Source organism: Phocoena sinus, chromosome 11, assembly GCF_008692025.1.
Source record: "Phocoena sinus isolate mPhoSin1 chromosome 11, mPhoSin1.pri, whole genome shotgun sequence".
Classification (NCBI taxonomy): Eukaryota; Metazoa; Chordata; class Mammalia; order Artiodactyla; family Phocoenidae; genus Phocoena; species Phocoena sinus.
This window is the reverse complement of record NC_045773.1, coordinates 48,362,494-48,380,731: the sequence shown is the minus strand read 5'-3', so window position 1 is coordinate 48,380,731 and position 18,238 is coordinate 48,362,494. Positions and strand designations below refer to the sequence as shown.

At 46.5% G+C, this 18,238-nt stretch overlaps 1 protein-coding gene across 1 annotated transcript in view; it reads left to right on the top strand.

Moving 5' to 3' along the window:
• ITGA9 (integrin subunit alpha 9) overlaps positions 1-18,238 on the top strand; it is a 354,686-nt gene that overhangs the window by 63,461 nt on the left and 272,987 nt on the right. The window contains exons 11-14 of the mRNA XM_032650071.1: positions 626-720; positions 4,677-4,767; positions 6,987-7,032; positions 12,830-12,984. Coding sequence (XP_032505962.1) covers positions 626-720; positions 4,677-4,767; positions 6,987-7,032; positions 12,830-12,984 — 387 coding nt within the window. The remainder of the gene's footprint in view (positions 1-625; positions 721-4,676; positions 4,768-6,986; positions 7,033-12,829; positions 12,985-18,238) is intronic.

Here is an 18,238-nt window from a genome sequence, read left to right as displayed (position 1 = left end):
GCCCTGAGCCCACTGGAGTTTTGCTTCCATGAAATCCCTTCTCATCAGCTCAGTGTTCTTTGCTATGTGTTTGTGGTGCAGTGAACGTTGCGGCTGGTCCATAGGGGCTTCTATGGCGGCCAAGTCTGAACCAGCTTCCTCTCACTACAAACCTTGCTTGTTTCTGAGCCTCTGATGCTCCACGATGCTCTGAGAGCATGGAGGAAGATCTAGTTGTCAGTTTGTGAGAGTAACGTTGATTTTTTTGGTAAAGGGAATACCATTTTATATAATTCCTTTACCCAAGAACGGAGTTGACTTTCTCAGTTATGCAATAACCATTGTCTATGGAGTTCCCTTCTCAGACAGACATTAGGGTGGGTGGTTGATATTTGCATTTCTTTTATTGGTTAGATCAATAATTTATTCCTATGAGGATGAGGGAGAAATTTTCTGGAACTAACCTCTTCTCAGCTTCTATAATTTTCTTTCTACTTTTTTTTTTCCTGCTGCTAAGAGGTCATGTGCCTAGTTTAATGCTTGAACAAGCAACAACCAAGAAATTTCTAGACATCATGGCAGGAATTAGAGAATCCACCATTATGTTAATGGCTTTTCTAACCCAGAGCTGCTTTTCTCCCCCTAGATGTGGCCATTGGCGCACCCAAGGAGGATGACTTTTCAGGAGCGGTGTACATCTATCACGGTGATGCCGGTGGGATGGTCCCTCAGTACTCCATGGTAATTGGTGTGAAAGTGTCATGGTTGCTGTTCATACATTCATTCCACAGATACATACAACACACGGCGTTGTTCCTGCGTTCATCTTCCCCCCCCTCCAGTGGAAGACACAAACCATTGAGACTGCTTTTTAAATCAAAACATATTTATAGACTCCCGAGTTTGCTCATATCCAGGGAGGCATTCTGCCTACAAAAGATAAGATCCAAATTCTTAGCCAGAGTTAGAATGATTTATGTAAGAAGAGGTGGATTGCTTTTTCTGGTTACTGCTTTGTCAACCATCTGTGCTAAGCCAAAGGAATATCTTGTAAAATATAATCTAGAAAGACAGTGGTCCATGGAGGAGGGACATGAAAGCTGTCACAGGGCTGTTGTCATAGTTGGCATTAAAACGGGGAGCTGGTCAAAGCCCTGGCCTCGTGCCCCAGACTTGGGAACGTGGAAGTGGTGAGTTCTGTTTTTTGCCATATCAGCTTGGAGTTCAGTCTTGCTGATGGTGTCAAGCCCAGCCCCTGGGAAAAAAGGAAGTCACTCTCTGGACAGAAGCATGGTCAGGATGTTTGTGGATGTTTGTGTGTAGAGTGGCACAGGCCTGGGTCTTTCTCCCAGTGGGTCAGCAACAGAAAGGGACTGAGCATATGTCAAGAAATTTCCAATCAGCACCTGCTGATTTACTGAACATTTACTATGTGCTTACCGCCTCGTATTCATGCTGACATTTCTCGTCACCAAGAAGCTTGCCTTGTATCTTGATTATTGCGAAGGAAACAAAACTTTGAACTGAGTTCTGTTCTTATAAAACGTTCTATAACATGAAATAGGAAAGTATCGAAAGTTGTCCACGTACTAAAGTCTCTAGGTAAGAAAAGGCTTTGCAAGTTGATTTTAAGAGGCAATGCATATGTGTAAGTTCAAGGTGTACGTTCCTAATTGTTCTTCCTGCAGCAGATATGAGTTAGCTAATGAAGGGTTGAGGGCTGGCTGGTTTGCTGCCACTTGAGCCCAGATTCTCTCTGCTGGGCCTCCTGCTCAGCTCCGTGACTCTTGAAAGAGGCAGTTGCCAGGGGAGGTGCTGGTGAGAGCAGGGATGCTTCCTGAGCGCCTGCTCTGCCCTCTCACCTTTAGTCCTCAGAATAGCCCTGTGAGATGGGCACCTTGGTTATCCACCTTTTATTTACAAGGTGACTCCAGGCCAGGGAGGTTAATTAACATGCCCATGGTCACCAGCTAGGAAATGGCAATTTGACCATGAACCTTTGCCAGTCTGTCTCCCAAACCTCCTACTGCAACCACCGCCCTCAACTCCACATCGGGAAAAAGGAACGCTCAGGGAAGCTCAGTTGGAAAACTCAGAACTATGGAAGTTTATTTGTCTGTGAGGCATGTATACTCAGGGGCATTTATCTACATGGACCATCCTCTGTGCATTAGAAATGAGTAGTGGTGGGAATAAACTCCTAGAGGATTTAGCTGAGGTGGCAGGAGGAAGAGGGCTCTGGGCACAGTTTGGGGGCCACATCCGTGTCTCAGGGGCTGCTCTACCCTGGGTCAGGGATGCTGTTCCCACTGTCACAAGCTGAAGGTCATCCAGGGAGCAGCCATCCTTGTGCCACCATCGAGGTCACTCTCCATGCTTCCTCCTGGAAGCTTGTTCCCGGACCTGGGAAGCTAATCACACAGAGAGGCAGCCTGTGAGAGACCCCCAGCTTCCCCTCCTCTGGCGGCCCTCTCGTGTTTGTTGTGTTGCTGGGCGGACTCCCTGCAGAGAACTGAGGTATAAATTTTGTGGTCAGCGCGGATCGTCTTTAGTAGGAAGCAGGGATCAGCAGCTGGACCCGTCCTGCCTTTGTCAGCACGCAGCCTGGCTCATTAGCTCTAACAAAGAGAAGTGGTTTGGGGCTCTTTAAAAAAAAAAGAAAAAAAGAAAAAAAGAAACAACCATGATTACACGTTTCCAGACTCCTAATATGTATGTGATAAGGTTTGTGATTTTAAAGGAAGAAAAATCCTTTAACGCCAGGTTCTCTCCAGGGCCCAGGTCTGGACAGAGCGGGCATTGTGTGGGTGAACTACAGGAGGAAGTCAGAAACAAGTCTGGGCAAGGGAATCGCTTTTCTTTGGCCCAGATTGGTGTTATTTCTGCTGGATGCATTGTGAGATAAGGGTCTAAAGTTCTTCCATATAACTCTAACTCATTCCTCTTTCTCGAGTTTACCATGAAAAGTGTTGATTTTAAGATCCTCGTGCGCCTTTCTCAATTTGAGAGCCCTCCAGGCATGTCACGGCGGCCCCTGTGATCTTTCTCCTGCCATCAGGACACCGCATGTAAACCTGGTGAAGTGGAAGTTTCCCAAGGCTCCTGGTTTTCATTTAGAGTTATTAGCATCGAGCAGACTTATCTTCCTGGCTTTATGGCCTAATGGCCTGCAGATGTCTGTGGGATAACTTAAGCCTGCATCGCCACCCCCAAAAGGACCACCCCTTCACTCTTCTCTGCTTGTCTCAGCCACAGCATACCTTAGAAATGCAAACCCAGGGCAAGCTGCTGCTCGCGTCATTGGACCTCAGAGCCGAGATGGTCTGCTTCAAGATGTGACTTTTGAGAAACATGCAGATGCACATCCGTGTTTCCTTAGACAGAGCCATTGGGGATGTGGGGCTCTGCCTGTTATCAAGAAACACTTCTTCAGTGTTTCCCTACAGTGTTCTGATTTGTGCTTTGATGCTTGCACATTTCCTGTTGGATGGTTTCACTGAGGTGGCAGGCAGAGGGTTATTAGCAGTTATTGGCCGCTGCAGGGTGGGGGAGTCCCTGCCGTCTTCATCTGTAAACCCTGTAGGAACACCTCCTCCCCGTACTCGTGACTTCTTTGCAGGATGACTCGGTGAGGAAAAGGATAAGGCAAGAAAGTCCCAAGTGAGCCACTACTACGTGTAAACCTGGTTCTGACATGGAGGTTGCTGTGTGGCATGAAAACAAAGCATTTCGCTTACCATCTACATTGAGGGCCTTGGGAGGGAAGCCTCCCCAGGGAGACTGTTTAGAGAAAGGGAAGAAAGAACAGGTCAGATCCCAGAACATGGCACTTTTCTGATTCAGGAAGTTTGATATCTTTGTGAGGAACTGTGCCACACAAACATGGATGTGTGACAAAGGCTGGTTGTACAATGAATATTCTTGGACCAACACAGCATGTGTTGTGTTAGCATCTGTTGAACTTAATGATGAAGGAGAGATAAGTACAGATGTTCGTGTGCCCTGTGGCAGAGGAGCTGTCAGTGCTGAATGGTCGGTTGAAGGCTGCCTTTTAGGAAGAAGGGTGGCTTCAGCTAAGTTTTTGGATTTCCTACAGTTTGTAGAAGGTTCAGGACCGTGGAGTTCTAGATGTACTAGGTAGAGCTGTTTCACCCTGTCTGTGATGCTCAGGAGCCTGTAGATCTTTTGGTTGGCTTGATCGAGAGCTGCCTTGCTAATTCCTGTCCACCTAGGGAACAGATGACGTGTGCCTCTTAGGAGTGTTCCATGTTTAGTACATGTTTGGGTAGAGAGATATAAGGACAATATGTTCTTAGAATTTCAGCCAGCTCTACCTGTATAAGCACAAAACAGAACCTCCCTTAGAAACGGAAGTTAACCTTGATCCATTTGGAACTTCATTCAACACATCAGAACAGTAACACACTCATCTAGGTGGCTTTTTCATTAGCACTGAGCTTAGAAAAAATTTTAAATGGTGACATTTGACTAAGGCAAGTAATAATAAAGGAGTGCGTGGTCTTCAACTGCCTGCTAAAGCCCCCCACCCCCTACCCCGATAAAATTCGGACTATGATTTTTTTCTTTGAACAACTTCAAGGCCAGGTGTCCTAGGGAAGCTGCCCTAAAACAGTCACTGGTTCTTATTTGTGACCGTGCTCCTTCTGGTGACTCAATCTCTCTATTGTCTGTTTCAGAAACTTTCTGGGCGGAAGATAAGTCCAGTCCTGCGGATGTTTGGTCAGTCCATATCAGGAGGCATTGATATGGATGGAAATGGCTATCCCGGTAAGCTATTTTTCTTTAAAAGCATATGAGATAAGCAAAGATAACCAGTCTGGTAAGCGTGATCACAGATGTGACCTGTATTTAGGATTAGGAAAATTCATACAGTAGAATAGGGTATTTTGCTTGGTGTTTGACTTTTAAGATGAAAGTAGTGTTAAAGTTTATTTTTCAGTTTTAAAATGTTCTACTCCAAAGGGTTTAAGCACCAGGAAGGTGGATTTTTGCAGTAATTTCTGTGGCAGCAAGTCTTTCTGCTAAAGACCAAAAGCACTCCCCACATTTAAAATGATAACTAGTGAAGCCTCATGTTTGCCTTGATATTTGAGCATATTCGGAGGCGTCTTCCTCTCGAGAATGAAGAAGGCACTGAGCAACCCCCCACCCCCACCCCCGCCGTGAGACAAGTATTGAAAGAAACACTTGGAGCAGGAAGAAAACCATGTCATATGTCATCTCCCTGACAGACAAAACAGACCTTCACCATTCAAGGCTGGCTGGCTTGTCTTCTGGGTTAATTAATGCCTTGTGGTGACTGAGACTGAAGAAAAATGTACGATTTCAAACCCCAATCCCAAGTGATATCCGGTGTAGGTAAAATTGACTGGGCAATGGAGTAGTGGTTCCTTTGCTGCCTGAAGGGGATGGAGGAGTAGGTGAGGTGAGGAAACAAAGAGAAGAATTTGGAAAAACCCCAAATCATCGTGGAATTCAGAAGAAATGTCCCTGAAGCTCTAGGTCATCTTGCTATCTTGAGAAAGTGTTTCTTTCCATTTAAAATGCCTCAGAAGGATCTATGAAAATGAATGCAATCTTGTACGAGTCTTTTTAGGTTTGAGAAAGCAGTTCTTGTTCTGGGCAATTTGTAGCCATCCCTAAATAATACCTACTGTTGGTTTAACCCTCTAATATGTGCAGAATGCTTCCCTGTGCAATGTACATCATATAGTTACCCCATAGGTAGCTAAAGATGGGGGTGTCTCCCCAGTTTACAGACAAGGATACTGAGCCTCAGAGAACTAAGGGCACCAGAGACCACATCATTGTGGACAGGGACCCAGGCTGCTTCTCTGTAGTTGCACGGTGAGCAGGTATGGTCACACTTCACGACGGATGTGGATTTCTTACCTTGCATTTTTCCTAAAAGAAATGGCAAGTGCGTCGGGTTCTTTTATTTTCAAATATCCAGGCAATTTAAAAAGGCTATTAGAAAATAGCAAAATTAACAAGCATACCCAAGTGCAGAAATTTTAGCAGCCCTGCAATCCACAGATATGCTTTTTGTTTTTCCTTAATGAGGATGTCGTGTAGATGTAGGGATTCAGATGCTTGGTTCTGTGAAGTAGTCATGGGAACCGCAGGGCTGAGAGGTTTATATTTGAGGGGAGGAAAGGCAGAGAGCTGTTGGATGAATGCATACTTCCTAAATTAAATTTTTTAGGAATAAACATTACCAGCTAACACTTCTCTTGATTTATAGTTTGCCAAGTATTTTCATGAGTTTTCTGATTTTAATATCTGATTTAATATATTTAATAAATATATCGAACAAGTGTGTAATAAATATATTCTGATTTAAATATTATGAAATATTGTCAACTTTTGAAGAAGACAGTGGGGATAATTATCTCCATTGTGCAGACAAGGACACAGAGAGACTCCGGGGTCACATAGAGTGAGGGGTGGAACGGAGATGATTCACATGTTCTACAGAACTTAGAGCTTTTCCCAAGAGTCATTTAATTCCAAGTGTCCCCCTCTCTGATTCTTTGATGTCCAAAATAAATATAATGTGAGCCACTTACATAATTTAAAATATTCTAGTAATCACTAAAAAGATAAAAAGAAACAGGTGAAATTAATTTTCATAATGTTAATTTAGCCCAATGTATCCAACACATTATCATCTCAACATACAATCAGTATAAAAATTATTAATGAGATCGTTAATGTTTTTTGGTACCAGGTCTTTAAAATTGTTTCGTGTCTTACACATATAGCACATCTCAGTGCAGACCAGCACGTTTTGGGGTCTCAGCAGCAACATCTGGTGATTGACTGCTATATGGGGTAGTGTGGCTCTAACTCCTACAAAGTCATTTCAGAGCCCAGGGGGGCTCCCTGACCTTGAGGCTGGCCTCCATTGCCGTGGAGCCCCTTGACAGCAGGTGGGTGAAATGGGCTTCAGCAAGTTTCTGAATCTGTAAACTTGTGGTTTTCAGATGTAACTATTGGAGCTTTCATGTCGGACAGTGTGGTTCTCCTAAGGTGAGATGCTTCTCTCTTTCCTCTTGGCTCTTCGTGGGTGAGGGATGGAATTTGGTGGGGAAGGGGGGCCCAGGGGAGTTATTCATCATTAGCAGTCACTCTGCCCTGTTCCTTGCAGGCAGAGGTGCTTGGTAAGTGCGAATGCTGCCTTTGTTTTTTCATTCTTGTTATCCTCTATCCCAGGGTTTCCAGCCGGTGGGCCTTGGGTGGTTTACGTGTGTGAGAGGATAGCATCCTCTAGGATGTTAGAAGCTCCATGGTGTCATTTCCTGTGGGCGCCATGGCACTGCTCTGTCCCATCTCTTCATCCCTGCACCCTTCATCCTGGCTCTCCCACCTTGTAGTCCCCAGCCCCCCAGGGCCTGGGAGCCTCCTGCCCCCTCATTCTTTGGTGGCAGCAGAGGGTGAGGGACATGAGCTCAGGCCCAGTCCTCGCTGTGAAGCCCATGCAGTCTGGATCTCTCCTGCAAAGGCCAGCGGGCTGCTGGCCTACCCATGAACCCTCTCCAAGTATTTCTGTCTCTGTGACTCAGAGAAGGCAACATTACACTTTGGAGCGAGAGCCAACTCATAGGTTTTGTTAACAACCTGATTTCAGAACTTTCTAAAATAGGCTAGTAGGATCTTAGAGCTGGAAGGGATCCCAGAGGCCATGGATTTCCACACCCTAGATTCCTCTCGTTCAGCAGGGCCTTCCTCTGAGTCTCCACCATAGTACCACACAGCCTCCTCTGTGCCCAGGGTGGGGATTAGTAACTTCTGAGGGGACCAGTTCACCCACAGGTAATGAAAAATGTTAAATTGTTCAAGCTAGTTAGTTAAAATGTTAAATTGTTCAAGCTAGTTAGTTAAAATGTTAAATTGTTCAAGCTAGTTAGTTAAAATGTTAAATTGTTCAAGCTAGTTACTTTGCACACACTTAACTGACAAATGCTAATTTCAAGGTTTGTCATATTGGCAGCAGTCAGAAAATCCATGTGTAACTTACTTTTTCAAGATAATGATCATAAAATTCCTGAGTCAGAAATGACTCTGCTACTCCAGAAATTATAATACTTCTAATATCAACCACTACTCATTTATTGAGCACCACAATGGGCAGAGAATTGTGGGGAAACATAATATTTCAGGCATTGTCCATTCTACACCAAGGGCATTAGTTAAAGCAAGCCATAAATACATCATAAAACCTCAGCTGTATAATGAAATATGTGATAGGTGCTGTACGAACAGTATAGATAATAAATATTCTAAGGATTTACAAAAGATGATGAACAACACCCCAGGGATGCTCTAGACAGAGACTTGGATCATATTTTCTCATCAAGACACATAGCCTCAAGGGCCTTTGGCTTTCAAGTTCTTTCTTTCCTAAGAGTTGGCTTAACATGGCCAATCATATTGGAAACGAAATGAATAAATTTAATATGACATCCCCCCCCACCGCCTGACAAATGTTAAATTGTTAAAGAGGCAGAATAGCCTTAAGGTTAAGGGTGTAAACTCTGGGGCAGGGTGGTCTGGGCTCAAACCCTAACTCTGCCCTTACAAGGTGAGTTTCCTGGGCAAGTCTGGTAACCTCTGCTTCAGGATTGTCATCTGTTAAAAAGGCAATAATAGTACTTACCTCACTGGGTATCATAAGTTCTTATGAGAGCTCAGTGAGCTAGAACAGTGCCTGGTTTAAGTGCCCAGTAAATGTTAGCAGTTTTGACATCAGTTGGGTTTAATTTGCCTGCCTCAAAGTCTGCTTCTTGGTCGCCTATCTTCCATATAACAGCCCTTCAGTATTTGAGGGTGGCGGCTGTGTCCCTCGGGTGGTGACTTCAGTAAGATGGGTCCTTTAATTTCTCCCCACGGGACTGGATTTCTACTTTATCACCCTTCTTTTGGGTTGGTAGTTTTTCAGGTGGAAGAGCTTTCATAGCTCCAGATGGTTGCTGTTGGACTTGTGAAGCCAGGGCTCTGGCTGGTGGCCTCATGAAGTCATTTTCCCTCCCTCTTCTGAGCAGTGTGCCCTGGCTTCTTAAGATTTCCCTTGAATAAAACGTGTTCCCCCACTTCTCTTAGTGGAAACCAGGCCCTCTCCAAACTGGGAGCTTCTGGCACAAAAGGCACATCTCATAGGTTCTGCATTTTCATCATTCTTGTATTATATAAGCTTGTAGCTGTGAGCTCTAATCCAGAGGGGCTTGTCTCCTTTTGTCCTCTGATGTGAGGGACAGCCCTCCCCAGGGGTGTAAACATAAAGCGTAAACATAAAGCGAGGCAGTGACACGTGGATGGGAGACCACAGACCCCAGCCTGGGATGGAGGGTTGAATCGGATGAGGTGAACTCTAACGGGGCCAGTTGTAGAGTCCATGGAAGAGAACGCCTGGAAGCACTCCCGGGGAGGGGAGGCTTTAGGAGCAGGGCCAGGAGCACCGGCTTGGATGGGGAGGTCCGTGGAAGGCCGTGACAGCTACTCTAGGGGTGCCAAGCTCACCATATCCCATTCCCTCATTCATTCTGCTCTGTGCATCGACCTGTTGAGACATGAAGTAGCTCCCTGGAGTAATGGATGGCTTTGGGGATATCCCAGTTAGTGGTCTAACACCTTCACCAGGGTGCGGGCTCATTATGTGTCCCCCCCGACCCCGTCTCTGCCCTGCAAGCAACATGACCCCACAGAAGGCCAGGGTCACTGGAGCAACACCACGTCAGAAAGTATTCTGACTGGTTTTGTTATTTACCTGGAAGTTAAATATCAGGATCAAATCAAATATCAGAATTTGAACTATCTGAGAAGCATCAGAAAGAAGTATTCCATGGAAAAAGAAGATGTGGTGTGTATGTATATATATATATATATATATATATATATATATATATACACATACACACAATGGAATATTACTCAGCTATAAGAAAGAATGAAATGCCGTTTGCAGCAACACGGATAAACCTAGAGATGATCATACTTAGTGAAGTAAGCCAGGCAGAGAAAGACAAATACCATATCTCACTTACAGGTGGAATGTAAAAAAATGATACAAATGGACTTATTTACAAAACAGAAATAGAATCACAGACATAGAAAACAAATTTCTGGTTACCAAAGGGGAAAGGTGGGGGGAGGGATAAATTAGGAGTTTGGGATTAACATATACACACTACTATATAGAAAATAGATAAACAACAAGGTCCTACTGTATAGCACAGGGAACTATACTCAATATCATATAATAATCTATAAGGGAAAATAATCTGAAAAAGAATAGATATATGTATATGTGTAACTGAATCCCTTTGCTGTACACCTGAAACTCACAACATTGTAAATCAACTATATTTCAATTAAAAAAAAAGTGTTCCAGCCACCAGCTTCTTTAAAGTCTCAAGCACATTTGCAGTGCTGTCTTTGGGTGCCCCTTTGCTTTCATCTCAGACTGTGAAACCCAGTCTCCCGCCCCCCAGGGGTGTGGGTTGGCCAAGCTCTGCCCTCGGGAAGTTTGTTCTCTGGGATTAGCTTGAGAGGGCAGGCCTGGTGTTAGGGTGATAGGCGCTTGGTGTTAATGCCATTGAAGATCAAAGGAAGTGATCAGAGAGGCTTATGAAAGATTTCTGGGCTTTTCCTGGTCCAAAAACAATACTTGGAGTTGAAACAAAAAGGCTTGAGGGAACTGATCTGATGGATGTTGGAGATGTGCTTGTGAAGGTCCTGGTCTGTCATTTCAAAGGACTGTTGTTTTTTTTTTTAAACAATGGCTCATGGAGGTCCTATTGTCTGTACCACTCACTTCTGCTTCCTACTCACCTCGCCTTGCCCTGCCAGGCTCTGCCAGGAGAAGTGTCCTCCCCACTAGGGGGTCCTGGGGTGATAGGAGGGCCTGGGCTGCTTCTGTGCAGTGACTGGCAGGACACATGGGCAGCTGGGGTTCTCACAGGGTGGACGCCCTGTTTTGTGAAACTTTGGCTCCTCCTGTGGTTTTCAATCCCTTGGCCTGGAGAGGAGGTTTCACCCATTTAACAAGGTTTTTTGTTTGTTTGTTTTAATTTTTATTGGAGTATAGTTGATTTACAGTGTTGTGTTAGTTTCAGGTGTACAGCAAAGTGAATCAGTTATACATATATCCACTCTTTTTAAGATTCTTTTCCCATATAGGCCATTACAGAGTATTGAGTAGAGTTCCCTGTGCTATACAGTAGGTCCTTATCTATTTTATATGTAGTAGTGTGTATATGTCGATCCCAACCTCCCAATTTATCCCTCCCACTCTTTCCCCCCGGTAACCGCAAGTTTGTTTTCTACATCTGTGATTCTATTTCTGTTTTGTAAGTAAGTTCATATAACAAGTGTTTTTGAATACTTACTCTCCTGGGAATATCAGGATGAACTCACCCGGATTCCCACCCCCCTCGGAGGGCCTACAGGGCGGGTGGAGCGGGTTTGGAAATGGACAGTGACCTTAGTTAGTAAGTGAGGTGAGGTGTGAACACAGTGTTGGGAACACAGAGGAGGAAGACATCCAAGTGCCAGGGGTGCTAAGGAACACTCGAGTATTTTCCAAGGATGAACCCAGAAGGAAGTTGGAAAACCGGATATTGGATTTCTTCCAGGCAGCGCTGTTGTCTGACTTTCGTTAGACCTACAGCTGTATCTGCTCTGGGATCCTGCAGTTCCTTTCTACCTGTCACAGCTGTTCCTCTCTTGACCCATGTCTCAAGGCAGTGCTGGCAATAGCGAAATCCCCTAACCCCATCTGGGCCATGCAGCTCCTCGCTTCCTTTTTTCTCTGAGGTTTTCCTTAACGCTTTCTTTTCTCAGAGTTGGTGTTGGTCCTGGTTCCCATCTGTCTTGTCCCCCTGGATGCTCTTTGTGGGATCACTGAATACAAGTGAGGTCATTGTTCTCAAGCTGCTAATGCCCCTTAATCTTGTTATGTCACCCCAGTGGCGTGAAGGCCGGGGCACCTTGGAGGTAAAAGGGTCTTTTTGTGAGGCCTGGAGGGGAGAAGGTTAAGCCATAGCTTAGGTGAACCGTCCCTCAGCAGATGTTTGCAACAAGAGCAGAGTGGTGTGATTCACCTCTGCTTCTGTTGGGGAGCCCCCGGGGAGTCCCCAGAAGGCCAGCAATGATGGATGGAGTCCATCCATCAGGCCCTGGGGGGTGATCCCTGTCGGTGAGAGGAGTGTGGTGGTTTATTGGGTTTCACTTGGTCCCACCACCAGGCAGGTTGGTTTCTTCAGCTCTAAAGTGCTTTGGTGTTACCAGCTGGGACTCCATTCATCGAGGTCTTTTAGAAAAATACTTAATGAATTGATGGGAGTAAATGAAGAGAGTAGGTTTGACCCACTGGATGGGACTTTGCAGTTCATGCTTGTAATGGCAGTAAATGCTTTGGGGAATTCCTGCTTATGTATCTATTTCTTGAGTCACAGCATCCCCTATAGGGACGCCTCTTAAATCTATTCCTATCTTCCTAATATAATGGAAATCAGAACTTAACTGGTGAAATTTTAAATAATCTCTCAACATCTTGTGGTTCATTTACGGCTTCAAGCAGATGGATGTGTTTTGTTAACAACTAACTTGCCTTCATTATTGGGAAGATAACCATTCATTTATTGGGAAATAAGCTGAGAAACCGGAGAAAAGGATTTGCAGAGCACCCTGGCCATTCTCTCTTGGGCTGTTTCACACTTTAATTAGAGGCTGGGCTGAAGCCCTGGGATTTGTCCTGTTGGTTTACTTCTCATTTGGTTCTGAGTGCTGCTCTTCACCGTGACTAAGTCGCCTTCCTCTTGACCTGTAGGGCGAGACCCGTCATCACGGTGGATGTCTCCATCTTCCTCCCCACCTCCATCAACATCACGGCGCCCCAGTGCCACGATGGCCAGCAGCCTGTGAACTGCCTGAATGTCACCGCCTGCTTTAGCTTCCACGGCAAGCACGTTCCGGGAGAAATAGGTAAAGAGCCACCGAGTCAGGGCTCAGCATAGCCATCTTAGCTGGAGTGGGCATGTGGGGTCGTGGGAAGCCAGGGGATGTTTCTGGGGTTCCCTCCTGCTGTGCATCCCAGCTGGTTTTGTAGGCAGCAGGCCCACAGGCTAGATGCCCTTTCCCCTGAGGTTCCCCCTCTTCTTTTCTTACCATTGTTTTTCCAATTCATTGCAACCTCTAGCTCTCAGACAAATAATATTTGACTCTAAGCATCCTTTCTGCAAATGTCCATGGACCAGACTGAAACCTCACTGGGCCATGGGTGGGATAGGTGGTGGGACTTGTGGAAATGCAGTGAATAGCCTGGCCCTTCTGGAACATTCCATGCAGTTAGAAAAAAGAAGTGGTGGGACTTTGGAGGCTCTCCCTTGAGCTTGCAACACCAGTCAGATGTCAGGGGCTTGTGTTCTTTACTGTGGAATCAGAGACCGAGGATGGGTGGTGGGATTAGGATTGCTGAGTTTTACAAAGGCTCGGGCTTCCAAAAGGTGGGGAAGCTGCTTTGTTAGCTTCAGATGTTGGAGAAGGGGCAGGCGAACCCTGGCCAGTGGCAGCTGTCTCTGCCGTTTCTCTGACTGGGAGAGGACGACTTGCTGGCCCAGCTCCAGAGACTGGGCCAAGCCCAGGAACAAGATAGGATCAGTGTGTATTAGAATTCAAAGTGTGTGATCACCTGAAGGAAATGAATCTGGAGCAGCTGTGCAGATTAAGAGGTCTTTTAACTTGAAAGACATTGAATAATAGAAAGTAGAGTTCCAGGAAAATGAAAAAAAAACAAAACAAAACAATAAACACCACCACTATTAAGGACCTGGACTCATTGAATTTCTTAGACAGTTTTTGTGTCATGAGTGTCTCCCCTCCCTACTCACTGTGTAGTCCTTGGACCAGCAGTATCAGCATTTCCTGGGAGCTTGTTAGAAATGCAGAATCGGAGGCCCTGATCCGAACCTCTGAACCAGAAACTGCATTTAGCAAGATCCCCACAAGATGCTGGTACACATTTAAGTTTGAGAAGCTCTGCTTTGGAGCACATGTATGTGGGCGCCCGGACACGCAGAGCTCATGGTGCACACACTATTCCATTTCTCCGCTGCACCTTGAATGCTCTACCTTATTTAACAGTATGCTAATCCTTCTAGGCTGTTTCATTGGCATTTCTCTTGATCTTCAGGTGGATTGAATAAGCTCAACAATGAAGCCTTGTGTTTTTTATATGGATTTTTGAAAAAGAAATTTCAAAACTGAATATAAATTTACTGTGAACTTGGGACTTGGTTAGTGAGAGAGGACTAACAAACTTTTTGTGTGCAACCCAGTGAGAAAAAGATACTTGGTCCGGATCATACAGGTCTCGGTGAAGCCAAGAGTTGAATTCTGGTCTGATGATACTATTGCTTCCCAAAAATGATTTCCCACCACCTCCCTAATTGTTTAAGGCACCACAGTCTCTAGGAAAAAAAATGTTCTGATGGTCTTGGGACTCATATATCCTCTGCCTAATTAGATGGTGTGTCCTTTATCAATACCAACTTGTGATGTAATTGAACTCCATTAAGAAACATTTTAAAAGAATTGTTGAGTTGAAGATTACTTCTGTTGTGTTTAAAAATAAGCAGAACTACTCTACAACTCTAAGAACAGCAAGCAATTAATAGTTCATGTGTGTGTTCATTTGACAAATATTTACCGTTCGCCTGCACGGGCCAGCCGTGTCCTCACGGAGTTTTTAACGGGAAATAGAAGGAGTTTCTGTTTTGATCCTGAAGCTGCATACACAGTTTTCGGACTCAATAACTACATCACTGTGGTGGTGAAAATGGAGGTAAGTTGGGTAGAGCAGGAATAGAGGAGAAGAAACCAAGATGCAAATTTTGAGCAAGAGTGATTTCAGAGCATATGAGATCAGTGGGAGAGCGAACTCTGATTTGTAGGTTCAGGGGCTGAGCCAGGAGGAGATATGGGTTTCTCTTCATGCTGCCCCCCACAAGTGGATCCTTCTGGAACCCCAGTCATTGACCCCGGCCACCAGGTTCCCGTTCATTGACCCTGGTCATCGGGGACCCTTTCCTTGACCCCAGTCATTGGGACCCCTTTCATTGACCTCCAGGCAGAATTATAATTAAGGTCCAGGCTAGCAATGGCCCTTCAGTGCTGGGGTATGATGGAAGAGACAGGCTGTCGGATGACATCCAGTGTTGCCTTGATGGGCAGCAACCTGGCTAATGTCCACCTTAGGATGTGGAACGTTGAGCAGGAGCACCTGCCCCAGTGCAGGTTACTTCCTTACCCTCCATCTGCCACATGGGTTCATTGATGAAATTAGACATCCCTTGACAGTCTAAGGGGATGTTTGCCCACATTTATTTAAGATTCAGGCATGAAGAGGATGATAACTGGAGACTTTGGGTATTCGTACGGCAAAGCAGGAAATTTTCTATCCCTGGCATTTTCTGTCCCTTCCTCTGCCATTCAGGGAAATGAGCTATATCTCAGTCTTCGCAGTAAAGGGAGAAATGTAGAAATCTGCCGCAAAATAAGCCGGCAGGGGAATACAGAGAGTTTGAGGAGGGAATGATGGGAAGTCATGATGGTGTGATGAGGAATCAGGTGGAGGCAAAGTAGCCAGGTGGATCCAGATGTGGGCAGAGTGCAGCATAGAAGCAGCCCCTTGGTTCTGTACCACCGGGAAGATCAGGTCCCCTGTTTCCATATCCAGGAAGGATGGGAGCACCTTCAGCACACAGACATCCTCCTCTCTCCTCCAGGCCCAGCAGCCAGTGCTGGCCAGCTCAGTGTCATCGCTCAGGCCTCTGTGTTGGGAGCCCAGGGCTGGAACTCCAGTTATGAGCCTTCCTTGCTCTCACTGCTGGCAGCTGCACAAGAGCATGTTAGTGGTGGTTTTGGCATGGCGTGCTTGGCAAGTGGGCATCTTCTAGGCACCTCTCAGTGTCTGCCTATCCAGAGCTGAGTCTGTCAGCAGAACGGCTGCATTTGGGCAAGACAGCCTGGGCAGTGCAATAAAGAGGCGCCGGTTGTGTGCTAGGTACTTCGGAACAGTTGTCCGAAATGGCACATATCTGCTGGCATCTTCAGCTGCGGGACCACCCTGGGGATGTCTTGGGGGGCCGTAAGCGGTTGACATTATAGTCATCTCTTTGGTTTTTTCTCTCCCTTGGGACGTGATGGGGCTGAAGCATACACACAGAGAAGGGACTCCTTTTGCCTCTTCATTTTCTGTGTTGGTAATGGAAAAACCAAAGCCCTCACTTGGTCACAGAACATTCAGGGCCAGCTGATGACCCAAGCCACTAGAGGGGCTGCTGCGGCTTCTGGCAATGCTGTGGGAACTACAGAGGTTCTTTACGGGGGTGACTCTGCCTTGGCGCCAGTGACAGCTTGGCAGGGTCCATTCAGGAAGATGGAAACCACACCAGTTATTTGAACAGAGAGCGTTTAACGTTTGGAATCAGTTAAGCAGGTCATGGAGGACCTGGAAGTAACTGCAGGAAGCAGCCACCACTTCTAGGTCTGCACCAGGGATCTCAAAGGTGGTTTCCAGACCGGCTGCCACAGCAGTACATGGAATCTTGTTAGACATGTGAATTCTGCCTGATTTGGAAACTCTGAGGGTGGGGCCCAGCAAAACGTGTTTTAAAGGAATTTTTTTAATATATATAAATTTATTTATTTATTTACTGGCTGAGTTTGGTCTTTGTTGCTGCATGTGGGCTTTCTCTAGTTGTGGCCAGCCGGGGCTACTCTTTGTTGTGGTGCACAGGCTTCTCATTGCAGTGGATTCTCTTGTTGTGGAGCATAGGCTGTAGGCACGCAAGCTTCAGCAGTTGTGGCTCACGGGCTCTAGAGCGCAGGCTCAGTAGTTGTGGCTCACGGGCTTTGTTGCTCTGTGGCGTGAGGGATCTTCCCGGACCAGGGTTCGAACCTGTGTCCCCTGCATTAGCAGGCGGATTCTTAACCACTGCACCACCAGGGAAGCCCGCAAAATGTGTTTTAACAAGCTTGCAGCTGGCTTAGGTTTGAGAACCTCTGGTCAAGGGGAACAAAGGGAAAAGGTTATACACGTGGTGGACCACTTCCTTGGGGTCATCAGAACCTAGAAGCTTGGAGAAGCGACCTTGCGGACCTGGCATCTAAACCTCAGAGGAGGGGACAGTGGCTGGTGCTGCTGGTACCTCAGAGGGGTGCAGTGAGGCTGGTTCTGAGGTGTGGGGGAAACATGAAACGAGAATTAACTGCTGTTGGAGGCGGCCTCCATGGAAAACTGTTGCTGGGTTAAGCTCATGGGAAGCCCCTTCTCCTCTTCCAGGCTTGCAGCCTCCCTCAAGCTCTCCATGTCTGCAGGGCCTCCCAGAGAGCTACTGGCAAGGCAGAAGTGAGGTTTGCAGAGTCCCAGCCGAGCAGAGCAGCTTTTTTTTTTTTGAGGTACGTGGGCCTCTCACTGTTGTGGCCTCTCCCGTTGCAGAGCACAGGCTCCGGATGCGCAGGCTTAGCGGCCATGGCTCACGGGCCTAGCCGCTCCGCGGCATGTGGGATCTTCCCGGTCCAGGGCACGAACCCGTGTCCCCTGCATCGGCAGGTGGACTGTCAACCACTGTGACACCTGGGAAGCCCGAGCAGCAGCTTCTTAAATCCATCACAGGGAGTCACTGAAACTCCTGTTGGCTCATTCAATCAACAGATAGTTATTAGGTTCTGAAAGGTGCCAGACTCTGTGCCCAGTGTTGGGCACAGAGCATGGAATAGGCCAGTCAAGGTCCTTGCCCCCATGGAGTGTGTGTGGTCAGCCCTGTGCTCCGTCCTGGGGTGCAGACACCGTGCCCAACTCAACCCCCAGAACACATTTATAACGGATTTCATCAAACCATTTAAAACAAGAGTTCGGCTCACCTCAAGTCTTATTAACCTTCATTCTTGGCCTGGGGAGCAGCGTGTGGCTCCTGGGAGCCTCCTGGCTGCCATAAGCAAGGCAGGTGAAGGCCATGCCTGAGAGGCCTCTGCCCCTTACCCACGGGCTGGGCCTGTACCTACTTGCCGGCCAGGCTGAAGCCTAAATGCACTTGTCAGCCCTTGGAGGCTGAGACTCGAGCTGGCAATCCTGGACTCTCCCCGGAGCACTAAATAGAAACCAGGCAGGGCTGAGCCCTAAGTGGTTGTGTTCTGTGCTCTGACCCAGCTCCCTCACGTTGCTGTGGCTCTCGTA